Here is a 14,896-nt window from a genome sequence, read left to right as displayed (position 1 = left end):
CAGTGTGGGCCCAGCGTGTATACACATGGTGCTTTGGCAAAGGCCAAAGCAGCTGACTTATAAATAGAAGCTGTGCTGGCTCCATAGGGAAACGAAGACAAAGATGCCCGGCCACCTAAGAACACGAATAATCACCTAACATCAGAGTCTCCACTCCTCCAGTTGTTTGATCCCTCAAAGCAATGTGTACATCTCAGAAGGATGTCCCAGATCACTGTCTTTACAAACTTTGGGTTTCAGCTGTCTCCATACCTACCTCTGCAAGGGAACTTAACCACGAAAAGAGCTCTAGTCCAAGGTGAAGTATCCCATAGTCTAATATTCCTTACCTAACTTATCCCAAAAGGAAGAAAACAAAAGATTTTGTTAACATTAGACATAGTTCTCAATCTAGACATTGGATTAAAAGTGCCCGTAGAAGAGAATTATAACAGTGCTCCTTACAAAGCTGCTCTGGTGGTATGTAAAATGTTGATATAGGACAGTCAAGGTCCTTTTAAATATTGATCTGGGTGACTCCTAAGAAAGAGTGGTCTGAAAAAGAATAATGCTTTCAGTTTTATTATATAGGTCATTATGATAACATTTTGAAACGTGTAAAATGAAAATAAATCACATATGTCCCCTCCCAACACCTCTGTTTCCATCCCAAGCAGGTTATTATCTCAACGGTGCAATCGTGGATGCCCTCGCATAGGCTGCCGCCCAACTCAGTACTGCCGACATGATTTCAAGTGTATTTTCTTCCCCAGTGAAACACAAGTGTGGAAAGGCAGCTTTGGAGTGTGGCAAGTGTGTAAGGGCATGTGTCTGTGCACCGAAAACAAAAAGCCTAAAACAAATGAGGCCTTTATGTTTAAATATCCGAATGCTAATAATTATTGCAGTGAGGAAAGGCTGTGGTGGGACAGATATTGTCAGAAATTACTTTGAGAGAGGAAGCTGTTCAGTATTCCTTGAAGTTAATTTAGCAATAGGTTTCAATAATCTCAAACAGTTAGTTCCCACTCTGTCTCTGTGACCAATGATACTTCTGAGAGTCTATTTTTAAGAAATAAACAGAGATGTGCACAGTATATCATTTATAGCTGTAAAAAGCTGAAATGAGGGTATGTTCGAAAATAGGAAAAATTAAATTATGATAAACCTATTTAATGGAAAATACTGTAAGCAATTAAAAATGAATGTTTTTGCAAATTCTGTAAAGAGGAAAAAGTCAAACCATTTGACTTTTAATTTCATAGTCATCAGATACTAGACTAACCAAAAAATAAGCTTCGGAAGAACTTTTAATTTTAAAATGTTTCTGTTAATAAGTAGAGTAAAAGAAAAAGTAAATCATTGTCCAAGGATTGTCAAAATGTCTAATCATTTGGAGATTATCCAATCATTGTCCAGGCGCAATCAAAGGAACAAAATAAATCTCCAGAAACTGACTGTAAAAAAGAAAGGTATATAATGTATCTGATAAAAAATTAAAAATAACCATCATAAAGAGTCTCAATTGGCTCAAGAAAATGATGCATGAACAAAAAGAGAATATCAACAAAGAAAATATTTAAAAATCTAAAACAGAAAATTTGAGACTAAAGCATACAATGACACACTGAAAAATTCACTAGAATCATTCATCAGCAGACTTAAACACAGAAGAAAGAATCAGAAACTGAAGACAGAAAAATTGGAATTATGCATTCAGAGGAGCAAATGGGGAAAAAAGTCATAAAGAGTAACAGCAGCCTAAGAGGTTTACAGGACACTATCAGGAGACAGGGATCAAGACCATTCCCATAGAAAAGAAATGCAAAAAAGCAAAATGGCTATCTGGGGAGGCCTTACAAATAGCTGTGAAAAGAAGAGAAGCAAAAAGCAAAGGAGAAAAGGAAAGATATAAACATCTGAATGCAGAGTTCCAAAGAATAGCAAGAAGAGATAAGAAAGCCTTCTTCAGCAAAGAAATAGAGGAAAACAACAGAATAGGAAAGACTAGGGATCTCTTCAAGAAAATCAGAGATACCAAAGGAACATTTCATGCAAAGATGAGCTCGATAAAGGACAGAAATGGTATGGACCTAACAGAAGCAGAAGATATTAAGAAGAGGTGGCAAGAATACACAGGAGAACTGTACAAAAAAGATCTTCACGACCCAGATAATCATGATGGTGTGATCACTGACCTAGAGCCAGACATCCTGGAATGTAAAGTCAAGTGGGCCTTAGAAAGCATCACTACGAACAAAGCTAGTGGAGGTGATGGAATTCCAGTTGAGCTATTCCAGATCCTGAAAGATGATGCTGTGAAAGTGTTGCACTCAATATGCCAGCAAATTTGGAAAACTCAGCAGTGGCCACAGGACTGGAAAAGGTCAGTTTTCATTCCAATCCCAAAGAAAGGCAATGCCAAAGAATGCTCAAACTACCACACAATTGCACTCATCTCACACGCTAGTCAAGTAATGCTCAAAATTCTCCAAGCCAGGCTTCAGCAATATGTGAACCGTGAACTTCCTGATGTTCAAGCTGGTTTTAGAAAAGGCAGAGGAACCAGAGATCAAATTGCCAACATCTGCTGGATCATAGAAAAAGCAAGAGAGTTCCAGAAAAACATCTATTTCTGCTTTATTGACTATGCCAAAGCCTTTGACTGTGTGGATCACAGTGAACTGTGGAAAATTCTTCAAGAGATGGGAATACCAGCCCACCTGATCTGCCTCTTGAGAAATCTGTATGCAGGTCAGGAAGCAACAGTTAGAACTAGACATGGAACAACAGACTGGTTCCAAATAGGAAAAGGAGTATGTCAAGGCTGTATATTGTCACCCTGTTTATTTAACTTATATGCAGAGTACATCATGAGAAACGCTGGACTGGGAGAAACACAAGCTGGAATCCAGATTGGCGGGAGAAATATCAATAAGCTCAGATATGCAGATGACACCACCCTTATGGCAGAAAGTGAAGAGGAACTCAAAAGCCTCTTGATGAAAGTGAAAGTGGAGAGTGAAAAAGTTGGCTTAAAGCTCAACATTCAGAAAACGAAGATCATGGCATCCGGTCCCACCACTTCATGGGAAATAGATGGGGAAATAGTGGAAACAGTGTCAGACTTTATTTTTCTGGGCTCCAAAATCACTACAGATGGTGCCTGCAGCCATGAAATTAAAAGACACTTACTCCTTGGAAGGAAAGTTACGACCAACCTAAATAGCATATTCAAAAGCAGAGACATTACTTTGCCAACAAAGGTTCGTCTAGTCAAGGCTATGGTTTTTCCTGTGGTCATGTATGGATGTGAGAGTTGGACTATGAAGAAGGCTGAGCACTGAAGAATTGATGCTTTTGAACTGTGGTGTTGGAGAAGCCTCTTGAGAGTCCCTTGGACTGCAAGGAGATCCAACCAGTCCATTCTGAAGGAGATCAGCCCTGGGATTTCTTTGGAAGGAATGATGCTAAAGCTCAAACTCCAGTACTTTGGCCACCTCATGTGAAGAGTTGACTCATTGGAAAAGACTCTGATGCTGGGAGGGACTGGGGGCAGGAGGAGAAGGGGACGACAGAGGATGAGATGGCTGGATGGCATCACTGACTTGATGGATGTGAGTCTGAGTGAACGGGAGTTGGTGATGGACAGGGAGGCCTGGCGTGCTGCGATGCATGGGGTTGCAAAGAGTCGGATATGACTGAGCAACTGATCTGATCTGATCACTGGACAAAATACCTATTTCAGAGTCCCAGAAGGAGAAGAGAAAAACTAACGGGTAGAGAGCTTACTGAAAGAAACAGTGGCCAAATACTTAACAAATCTGAGGAGGAAAATGTACATCCAGATCCAAGAAGTCCAGCAGTCTCAGATTAAGATACCCTCACCCTTAGATCTACACAAAGACACATTACCATCAAACTGTCAAGGAAAAAGTGAAGACAGAATTTTCTGATCAGCAAGAAAAGAGAGACTTGTCATATTCAAGGGAATTTCTTAAGAAGGTCGTAGGACTGCTCAGCAGACACCCTGCAGACTGGCAGAGGTGAGCAGGAGGACAGATTCAGAAAGCTGGTGGGTGGAGACAGAAAGCCTGTAAACCAAGAACACGGTACCCAGCAAATGACTCCTTTAAAAGTGAAAGACAGATGAAGAATTTCCCAGGTAAGCAAAAACAGAGGGAATGTGTCACTGCTAGATCTGACTTACAGAAAGTGTAATGAAAACAAAAGACTTTGAAATGAAAGGAAACGAAACAGCAGCACTGGGAATAGAAGAGAAAGAAGACGAAATATAAATCTCACCAGTAAAGGTAAATACACAGACAAAGACAGGATAATGAAATACTGTAGGAGCAGGGAGCAAATCACATCTAACTGTAGCACGAAAGTTAAAATAGCAAAGTATAAGAGCAACTATAAATACAAAACTTGCTAGTAGATACACAATATAAAAAGAAATAAATTCTCACACCAAGACAAGTTATGTGTGAGGACGGAAAAGTAAAAGTGTAGAGTTCTTATATGTGATTAAAGTTAAGTTGTTATCAGCTTAAAAAGGATGACTTAGAACTATAACCTGTGCTACGTAAGACTCATGGTAACCACGAAGACAGTACCAATGGATGACACACGAAAGAAGGTGAGAAAGCAATCAAATTACGCTTTTACAAAATATCAACGAAACACAAAGGGAGAGAATAACAAAGGAAAAGTGTCAAAAAAGCCACAAAAGAGAAAACAATTTACAAAATGCTAATAGTAAGTACTTCTGCATCAATAATTACCTTAACTGTAAATGAACTGAAGTCCCTGATCAATACAGAGTCTCCGAATGGATTAAAAAAAAAAAGACCCAGCTGTTTGCTGTAAGACTCACGCTATGCTTAAAGGTACACATAGGCGGAAAATTAAGAACTGGAGAAGGATATTCACGTACAATGTGACCAAAAGACAGCCATACTTATTAGAGACAAAACTGCAAAAAAAGACAAAGAAGGTTATTATATAATGACAAAAGGATCAAATCACCAGGAAGCTGTAATAATTAAAAGTACATATACACCTAATACCAGAACACACAAATATATGAAGCATATATGGACAGAACTGAAGGGAGAAACTGATAGCAATATAATAATATTAGGGAATTTCTCAATGATAGGCAGAAAATCCAAACATAAGATTAGCAAGGACACAAAGAATAAAATAAACACTGTTGACAAAATGGACCTCAAAGACAGATGAAGAACACTCCATCCAAGAGCAGCAGAATACACGTTCTTCCAAAGTGCACACAGAACAGTCTCCTGGACAGATTACACGTTAGCTTATAAAACAAGTCTCAACAAATTGAAGACACCTGACATCATACCGAGTGTGTTCTAATCACAACAGGACGAAACTAGAAATTAATAGTTGAAAGAAAACAGCACAATTACAAGTATGTGGAAATTAAACAATGTATTCTTGAATAATCAATGGGTCAAAACAGAAATCGTAAGAGAAATCAGAAAATATCTTGAGACAAAGGTAAATGAAAATACAACATAACAAAATTTATGAGATTATAGTACAAGCACCTTTATAGATAAAAAAACAAACAACCTAACTTTACACGTCAAGAAATTAAAATAGAACAAACTAAGCCCAAATTCGTAGAAGGAAGGAAACATTAAGATTAGGGCAAAAGATCAGGCCACCCAGGTGCCACGGCCGGCCACCCTGAGATCCAGCCCCACCCCCAGCAGGCCGACGTTATCCCAGGACCACCTCCGAGCCCTTCAGCCAGCTGCACTGGGCCTGGCCACACAAACCAGCAGTTAGGGAGCCACCACAGAAGGCAGGGCTGGCAGCCACCAGGCCAGGGGCAGCCCTGCTTTCCAGTTCACACACAGCACCTGACTCTGCGACTAAAGAAGGGCCCAACAGCTCACAGAGCGGGCACCCCTAGAGCACACAGCTCTCATGACGAGAGGCGCATGCTGCTGAGCCCCAGAGAACATCTCCTAAATAAGGCCCTTCTCCAAGATTAACAAGTGTAACTAACCTACCTAAACACATCAAGAAACATCATAATTAGAATGGAAAGCATGAAAGATAAAGGGAGATGCTTAAAATCAGAGAGAGACAAGCCACCAGTTATGTATCAAGGAACTCCCATAAGACTATCAGCTGATTTTACGTCAGAAACTTTGCAGGCCAGAAGGAAGTGGCATGATATAATTAAAGTAATGAAAGGGGAAAAAGAGAACACCCTACAGCCAAGAATATTTTAGGGTGTCATTTAGATTTGAAGGAGAGATTAAGAGTTTTACAGACAAGTAAAGTTAAACAGCTCATCACCACTTAACTGGCTTTAAATCACAGAGAGATTTTTAAACTGAAAAAGAAAACACTACAACTAGAAATATGAAACTTATGAAAGGAAAATTCTCATTGGTAAAAGCAAACATATAGTAAAGGTAGTAGATCAAACAGTTATACATCTAGCAGGAACGCTAAAAGAAAAAGTAGTAAAATCATCTATATCCACAGTAAGTAGTTAAGGGATTCAAACACGAAAAGATATAAAATGATGTTTAAAACATTAAGTGTGGTGAGAGGTGACTAAAACTGCAGGTTTGTTGGAATATATTCAAACTTCAGTTCAGTTCAGTTCAGTCGCTCAGTCGTGTCCGACTCTTTGCAACCCCATGAATCGCAGCACGCCAGGCCTCCCTGTCCATCACCAACTCCCGGAGTTCACTCAGACTCATGTCCATCGAGTCAGTGATGCCATCCAGCCATCTCATCCTCTGTCATCCCCTTCTCCTCCTGCCCCCAATCCCTCCCAGTAAACTTAAGTGATCATTAATTTAAAATAAACATACACACACACACACAGACACACAAAAATACACATGTTTTATATGACCTTCATGGTAACCACAAGGCAGAAATCTGTAACAGATACATGCACACAAAAAAGAAATGACTCTAAACATAACACAAAGGTAGTCAACAAATCACAAGGGAAGAAAGCAAAAGGAGAAAAAGGAACAAAAAAGAACTACAAAAGATCTCTGAAGCAATAGTATCTGATAAGGAGTTAATATCCTAAATATATAAAGATTCCATATAACCCAACATCAAAACAAAATAAAACAACAAACTGATTGAATTATGGGCAAAGGTTTAAAAAGACATTTTCCAAAGAAGATATACAGATGGCTAACAGATGGATGAAAAGATGCTCAACATCACTAATCATCAAGGAAATGCAAATCAAGACCACAATGAGATATTACCTCATACCTGTCACAATGGCTGTAATCCAAAAGACAACAAATATGTGCTGGCAAGGCTGTGGAGATGGGCATCCCTGGGCACTGTTAGTGGGAATGTAAACTGGTGCAGCCACTATGAAAAGCAGTACAGACATTCCTCAAAAGTTAAAAATTAGAACTATCATAAAGATCCAGCAATTCCACCTCTGGGTAATTTTTTGATGAAAACAAAAAGGCTATTTTAAAATGATTCATGCACTTCTGGGTTCACTGTAGCATTATTTACAATAGGTAAGACATGAAAACAACCTAAGTGTGCAGATGAATGTGGCGTATATAAAACATACATAAGAGAGTATTACTAAGCAGTAGAAAAGAATGAAATCTTGCCATTTGTGGTAATATGGAGGGACCTAGAGGCTATTATGCTAACTGAAATATTTCAGAAAAAGCCAAATGATTTCACTCGTATGTACAATCTGAGAAACAAAACCAACATAAAAACCAAAGCAGAAAGAGAGTCACCAGGCAGAAGACAAACCAGTGGTTGCCAGAGGGAGAAAGCGTGGAGGGGAGATTAAGAAGGTAACATTTCCATTACCAAATAAACGAGTCACGAAGATCAAATGTACAGCAAGGGGAATACAGTCAATAAGATATAATAACTTTATAGGGTGACAGAAACTAGACTTCTTGTGGTGCTCATTTTGTAATATACAGAAAGTATCAACTCACTATGTTGAATACTAGAAACTAACAAAGTGCTGTAGGTCAACTATATTTAAATGAAACAAACAAACAAAAGAAAAATAGTAAGTGGGAGAACTGCAAAAAAAAATCAGGATAGCAACCAATATTTGTCAAAGTTGCTCAGAGCCCTTTCTATAAAACGTTGGTGCCAAATACGATGACACAGATACAATCATTAGGGAGTTTACATAGCTTCACTGCAGCCCTTGTTACCAAGGGGACTTTATACACATAAAGGATTCATCTCAACATAACATCAAAACAATAATAAACATCCTGCACCACAGAATGAAATCCTGAAGACATAATAAGCTGGGATACTAGTCACTAGGCTAATTTTTGCTAAATATTTCAAGTTTGGCATAAAGTAGAACTATATTTTCAAAACATACATTTGAGATAACTTGTCTTAAAAACAAAAACCTATCTTTTTGTGCTAAAATAAAAACATTAAATAGTGGTAATTTTTATTGATTTACAAATAATGTCTTAGATGTGAAAACACTAATTTTAGTATCATACTTCAAGTGTGTCTATCTTAACGAAGTTGTCTAAAGACATTTTTGCAAAAGAAGAGTAAATCTTCAAAATACCAGCAGCTAAATAAAATTCATTTCCCTCAAAAAAGAGATTACTACAGAAATAAATGAAATAGAGACTAGAAAACAGAAGGGAAAAAAATCAATGAAATTAAGAGGTTTTTTTTTTTAAATTGAAATAACATTAAAAATGACAATCCTTTAGCTAGACTATTAAAAAATAGAGAGAAGACGCGAACAAAATAAGAAATGAAAAATGAGACATTACAAGTAGCATCAGAGAAACAAAAATACAGGAAACGACTATGAACAATTACATACCAACAAACTGGACAATCTAGAAGAAATGGATAAATCCCTAAAACACATGATTTGCCAAAACTGAATCATGAATAAATAAAAATCAGAATGGAACCATAACAGCATGTAGATTTAATCAGTAATCAAAAGCCTGCCAAAAAAGAAAAGTCTAGGACCATTCAGCTTCACAATAAATTCTATCCAACTTTTAAAATGGAACCAATTTAAATTAAAACCAATCTTCTTCAAATTCTTCAAAAAATATTTAAGCAGAGAGAAACTTCTAAAATCATTTCATGAAGCCAGCATATAAAAACCAGAAAAAGATACTACAAGAAAAGAAAACTAGAAGTCAATATCCCTAATGAATATAAATTCAAAAATTATCAACAAAATACCAGCAAACCCAATCCAACATCATATTATGAGAGATGCATACATCACGACCAAGTGGGATTTATCCCTGGACTGCAAGGATGCTCCAACTTACGAAAATCAATTAGTGTGATAAATCACACTGACTTAATAAACGTTCAAATCTCATGATCATCTCCATAGATACAGAAAAAGCATTGAATAAAAATTCAACAACCTTTCACGTGGTAAAAAAACATTCAACAAACTAGGAATAAAAATAAATTACTTCACTATGATAAAGACCATATATAAAAAGTCCACAGCTAACACCATATTTGAGATGGCGAAAAACTGAAGGCTTTTCCTCTAATAAAAGAAAAAGACAAGTTTTTTTTCTTCTCTGATGGTGATGGCTGTATTAAATAGAAGTGCCAAGAGTGGGCATTTTTGTCTTTTTCTTTTATTAGAGGAAAAGCCTTCAGTTATGCCCACTCTTGGCACTTCTATTTAATACAGCCATCACCATCAGAGAAGAAAAAAAACTTAAAGGCATCCAGATTGGAAAGGAAAAAGTAAAATTATCTTTGTTTACAGATTCCATGACTTTAAATACAGAAAACTCTAAAGATTCTACAAAAGAACTGTTAGAAATAAGAAATGAATTCAATGAAGTTGTAGGATACAAAAATAAATTGTACTTCTGTAAACTAATAATGAACAATGTGAAAAGGAAGTTAAGAAAACAATTCCATTTATAACAGCATCAAAAACAATACAATACTTTAGGAATAAACATAATGAAGGAAGTGAAAACCTTATACAATAAAAGATACAAACATTTTTGAGAGAATATAAAGACAAAAATAAATGGAAAGACATCCCATGTTCATGGACTGGAAGACTGAATATTGTCAAAATGCCTATACTATCCAAAGTCATCTACAGATTCAATGCAATCTTTATCAAAATGCCAATGGTAGTTTTTGAAGAAACTGAAAATTTTACATTAACATTGATATGGAGCTATAAAGGATCCTAAATACTCAGTCTTGAGAAAGAACAACAAATTTAGAATCCTCATACTCCCTGACTTCAAAATATATTACAAAGCTATAATAATAAAAATTACAGTAGTGGTATAAAGACATGCATGTGGACCACTGGAATGGTATAAAGACACGCATGTGGACCACTGGAATGGTATAAAGACACGCATGTGGACCACCGCAATAGAATAGAGAGCCCAGAAACAATGGCATCAACTGATCTTCCAAATGGTCCCAAAAGCACACCAAGGAGAAAAGAGTCTATTCAACAAACAGTATCAGGAAAACTGGGTATCCATGTGAAAAGAATGCAAGTTCATCCTTAACATACACCACACACAACAGGGAACTCATCATGAACTTAAATGCTTAATACCTTATGAAACTCCTGGAAGACAACACAGAGGAAAAGTTTCTTGGCATTGATACTGGCAACGATTTCTGGTATATGACACCAAAACATCAGGCAACAAAAGCAAAAATAGGGAAAAGGGACACATAAAAGTAAAACCTTCTGCACAACTAACCCTAACCCTAAACCCTAACCCTAAGCCCAGCCCTAACCCTAATTAGGGAAACAAAAGACAGAGTGAAAAGGCCACCTTTGGAATGGGAGAAAATGCCTGAAAACCATATATATGATAAGGAATTAATGTTCAAAATATGTAAGGAATTCCTACAACTCAATAACAAAAAACCAAATGACCTGATTAAAAAATGGTCAAAGGATCTGAACAGAGAACACATATATGGTCAACAGGGATATGAAAAAAATGCTTAACCCCCCTAATCATTAGGATTAGGGTAAATCACAGTGTAAATCACAACCAAGTATCCTTTTACACTCGTCAGGATAGCCATTGTTAAACAAAATGTTTTAAAAATAACACATGTTGAAATGCATGTGGAGAAACTGTAACTCCTGGGCATCGCTGGTGTAAATTTAAAACGGTTCAACTGCTATGGAAAACAGCACAGAGGTTCCTAGAAAAATTTAAAGTAGGAGGACCACCCGACCCAGAAATTCCACTTCTGGGAACTGAAACCAGGATCTCAGAGTCATCTGCACACCATGTTCTCTGAAGCACTGTTCACAGTAACCAAGAGGTGGACACAACATAAACGCCGATGGACGAATGCACAGAAAAAGAAGAGGAAGTAAACAACGGGACGCTGCTCAGTCACAAAATAGAGGAAAATCCCGTCACGTGCCGGCTGAACATTTAGGACGTTATGTTAGGGGAAATCAGCCAGTCATGGGTGAACACAGCTTGGTGCTACTTACGTAAAGCACCTGAGGGAGTCAAACTCACAGAACGGAGAGTAGAACGGTGGCTGCCAGGGCCGTTCATTGGTGGTGTTTGTCAGGCAAGATGGGAAACGTCTAGAGACCCACTGCACAACACGGTGCTTGTACAGTTAAGAACACTGCACTATTAACTTAAAATTTTATTGAGGGAGATCTCATGTTATGTTTTTTTAAATCACATTAAAAAGAAAAAATATTTCCTAACAGTCACCACCGAGGGCAGTGTTGTCACACTTCCGAGCCTCCCTTCACTGCGGAGCTAGAATCCGGCTGGGCCCTCGGAGGGGATGCACCTTCTCCGGGTCAAGACTCGACTTCCCCACCTCCACACACAGAACTAGGGAGGATGGGCTCCAGGCACTACCCTGAAGAGGCCAGAACATGCCAACTGGATACCAAACTAGCTTCCAGATCTGGGGCCTAGAAGAAAGGATCCTGCCAGGAAATGGTCTGGTCAAACACTTACCCAGGTAACTGGAATACACTTGCATTGTTAAATATCAGGGCTTGAATGAAAATGTGTTTCTAGATTTAGGTAGGATCCGAACAAAGATAAATAACTAAATAGGGATGTAACTTCACATTATAAATATCCACTGAAACAAGTGTTACCACAACCTGTACCCGAACAGACAATATGAAGTCTAACGTATCAACTTATATTCATAATTTCTAATTGAATGTAATTAGAACACAGCTCATCCATTCCCTCTGATCACACACACTCATATAGACATGTATATAATCTTCTATGTTTATAAAATGTAATATATACACATATATAAATAAATAATTTCCAAAACAACTTTTTTCACTAGAAACAAACAAACAAAAATCTAAAAATCAGTTTAGACATCAATTAAATAGTCTTTCTGTTTGATGTGGCCTCTTTGTACAAAGTGAGTATTTTCTGCGTAACTTGTCTAATTATCACTCCATAAAGTTTTGTGGGCTTCCTTTCTTGTGTATCTACTTTTACCTTTTGCAGGTAAAGAACTGTTCCCTTTAGCACAGCATAAAAGGTCTTCCATCCGCGCTTGCCTCTTGGAGCTAGAAAAGGAAAACAAATGGGAAAATTTAATTTGACAGAATTTGCATTTTAGAAAGAGAACCTGAAAGGTCAATAGTAACTGTTCTCCAATGCTCCTGGCTTATTTGCTACCGAGACTAACATGGCTCAGTGGTGAAGAATTCGCCTGCAGTGCAGGAGCTGCAGGAGACTCGGGTTTGATCTCTGGGTTGGGAAGATCCCCTGAAGAAGGAGATGGCAACCCACTTCAGTATTCTTGCCTGGAAAATTCCATGGACAGAGGAGCCTGTCGGGCTGCAGTCCATAGGGTCCCAAAGAGCCAGACATGACTGAAGCGACTTAGCGTCCATGCACGAAACTAATAATAACTAAAATTTTCTTGAGCCTCACTGTGTAACAGGCAGCATTATCTCATTTAATCCTCACAATAGCCCTGTGAGGTAGGTACTATTATTCTTGTCTTTCTATGAAATTGAAGCACAGAGAAGGAACCTGCTCATGATCACATAACTTGGAAGAGAAGTAGGAATCTGAACCCAGGTGGTAAGGCTCTGCGGTTCGTGCTCCAGTAGAGATAACTTAATGACTGGAAAAGCAAGTGGCACGTTGGAAGTACATGTTAATCTAAGGGCTCATGAACCAGCACCTTCATGGCTTCATCAGAGTTTCTGAGAGACAAAAAAGTCTCAGAATACAACAGGACTCCTCTTGGCCTTTCTCCCACACATCCACCACCCAATTGTAACTTTAATTATTACTCCTGTGGTAACCTGTAAGACCTCTCCAGCAGGTGCTGCCACACTGTAGCATGGGTTTTTTGGTCTAAATGTCTCTGAGTAGGCTGTGAATAACCTGAGAACAAGCATCCTTCATCTTCAGAATTCACAGAAACCTAGTATAATGCAAGGCAGACACAAGGCACCTTTATAAAAATTCTCCAAGTGAATTTTCTTCCAGAACTCCTTACAATCCCCATCTTTGTATTTTCCTGGAGTATAAAGTAGAATTTCTGTATTGACTTACATAAAACTTTACAGATTATCCTAAAGTAAAAGCACAGATTAGCAAAACAGTTAACTATTTATTCTTAATCTTAATAAAATTAAAATCTGTAACCAGAAAAGGTTATTACCTTTTCTCTAAGGTTATTACATTTCTCTAAACGTGTCTACTCAACATGTAGGAAGGATATTTATTCTTATTCTGTTATCAAATATTTGACTGCCTTTAATCTGGATGCCTGATAAATCAAAAAGCGCATTATTTTCAACCACATCTTTTAAATGTCCTTTGACTGAAGAAACCTTAAGCTTGGAAACCAGGTGAACAGCCACATACAGAATACAGGTGCTCCTGCCAATACCATACTGAGATATCCACCTGGCAAAAAAAAAAAAAAAAAGGACTCAAAACATCCGCTCTGCAGGTTTCCAGGGGAAATTAAAAAAAAAAAAAAAAATCACCCCATATGTTTCTACCATGTAAGGTTTAAAAATGTGCACTCAAAAATAAATGATCAAAAAATGTATACCATAATCTTCTTTATAAAGGAAAAAGAGTGGCTACTATAAAGAAAGCCACAGATCACTCTACATATACATGAAGTGACAGCTGAGTGCACTGTTAACAGACGTCAAGTTCTGACTTGGGCCGTGTGAGAGCAATGTGCCCGGAAGCGGCCACTGGCTGCAGGAGCTGCTGCGGTGCAGGAGAGAGGTGTGCTGGGCCTTCCGGCTGGAAGGCCGACCAGCTGGTCCACGGCCCTTGTCTCAGACCTCTCCTCTCACCCACCAGCCCTCACTTGGGCACTCCTGACCAGTCCCCCAGCCTCTCAGGACCTCAGCCGCTTCATTTTAAAACGTGGATAATTCATATAACTTAAGATAAAACACTGGCTTAATGCTGGAAAAGAACTCAGAGAAACCCTTCTGTTTTCTATAGGAAGAATGCAGGGCCTGGATCTGAAAGGCTGTTCCCAAAGCCCTAAAACTAATTTAGTGGCATTTGAGATTCCTTCTGTTCAAAGATTTACAAATCAATTTTTCAGGTAGAAATCTATTCATCTGTTACTAAGGTTGTTGCCCTAGTATCAGACTTCTGCCCGTCCCCTCAAATGGAAACCAACTCCTCTCATCTAAGTTTCAGGAGGAGGCTCCAAAGAGAAAAACAAATTCTGAAAGAGATGGGAATACCAGACCACCTGATCTGCCTCTTGAGAAACCTATATGCAGGTCAGGAAGCAACAGTTAGAACTGGACATGGAATAACAGACTGGTTCCAAATAGGAAAAGGAGTACGTCAAGGCTGTATATTGTCGC

General features: G+C 38.2%; 1 protein-coding gene across 11 annotated transcripts in view; it reads right to left on the bottom strand.

Annotated features, from left to right (window-relative positions):
* The window catches only part of PSD3 (pleckstrin and Sec7 domain containing 3), a 596,024-nt gene that overhangs the window by 60,881 nt on the left and 520,247 nt on the right, over positions 1–14,896 (bottom strand). For all 11 annotated transcript variants that reach the window (XM_024986357.2, XM_024986358.2, XM_024986360.2 and 8 more), the window contains one exon: positions 12,528–12,598. In XM_024986357.2, coding sequence (XP_024842125.2) covers positions 12,528–12,598 — 71 coding nt within the window. The remainder of the gene's footprint in view (positions 1–12,527; positions 12,599–14,896) is intronic.

The sequence above is a fragment of the Bos taurus genome, chromosome 27 (genome assembly GCF_002263795.3).
Source record: "Bos taurus isolate L1 Dominette 01449 registration number 42190680 breed Hereford chromosome 27, ARS-UCD2.0, whole genome shotgun sequence".
Classification (NCBI taxonomy): domain Eukaryota; kingdom Metazoa; phylum Chordata; class Mammalia; order Artiodactyla; family Bovidae; genus Bos; species Bos taurus.
The sequence above is the reverse complement of the archived record's forward strand: the minus strand, read 5'-3'. Positions and strand labels throughout refer to the sequence as shown.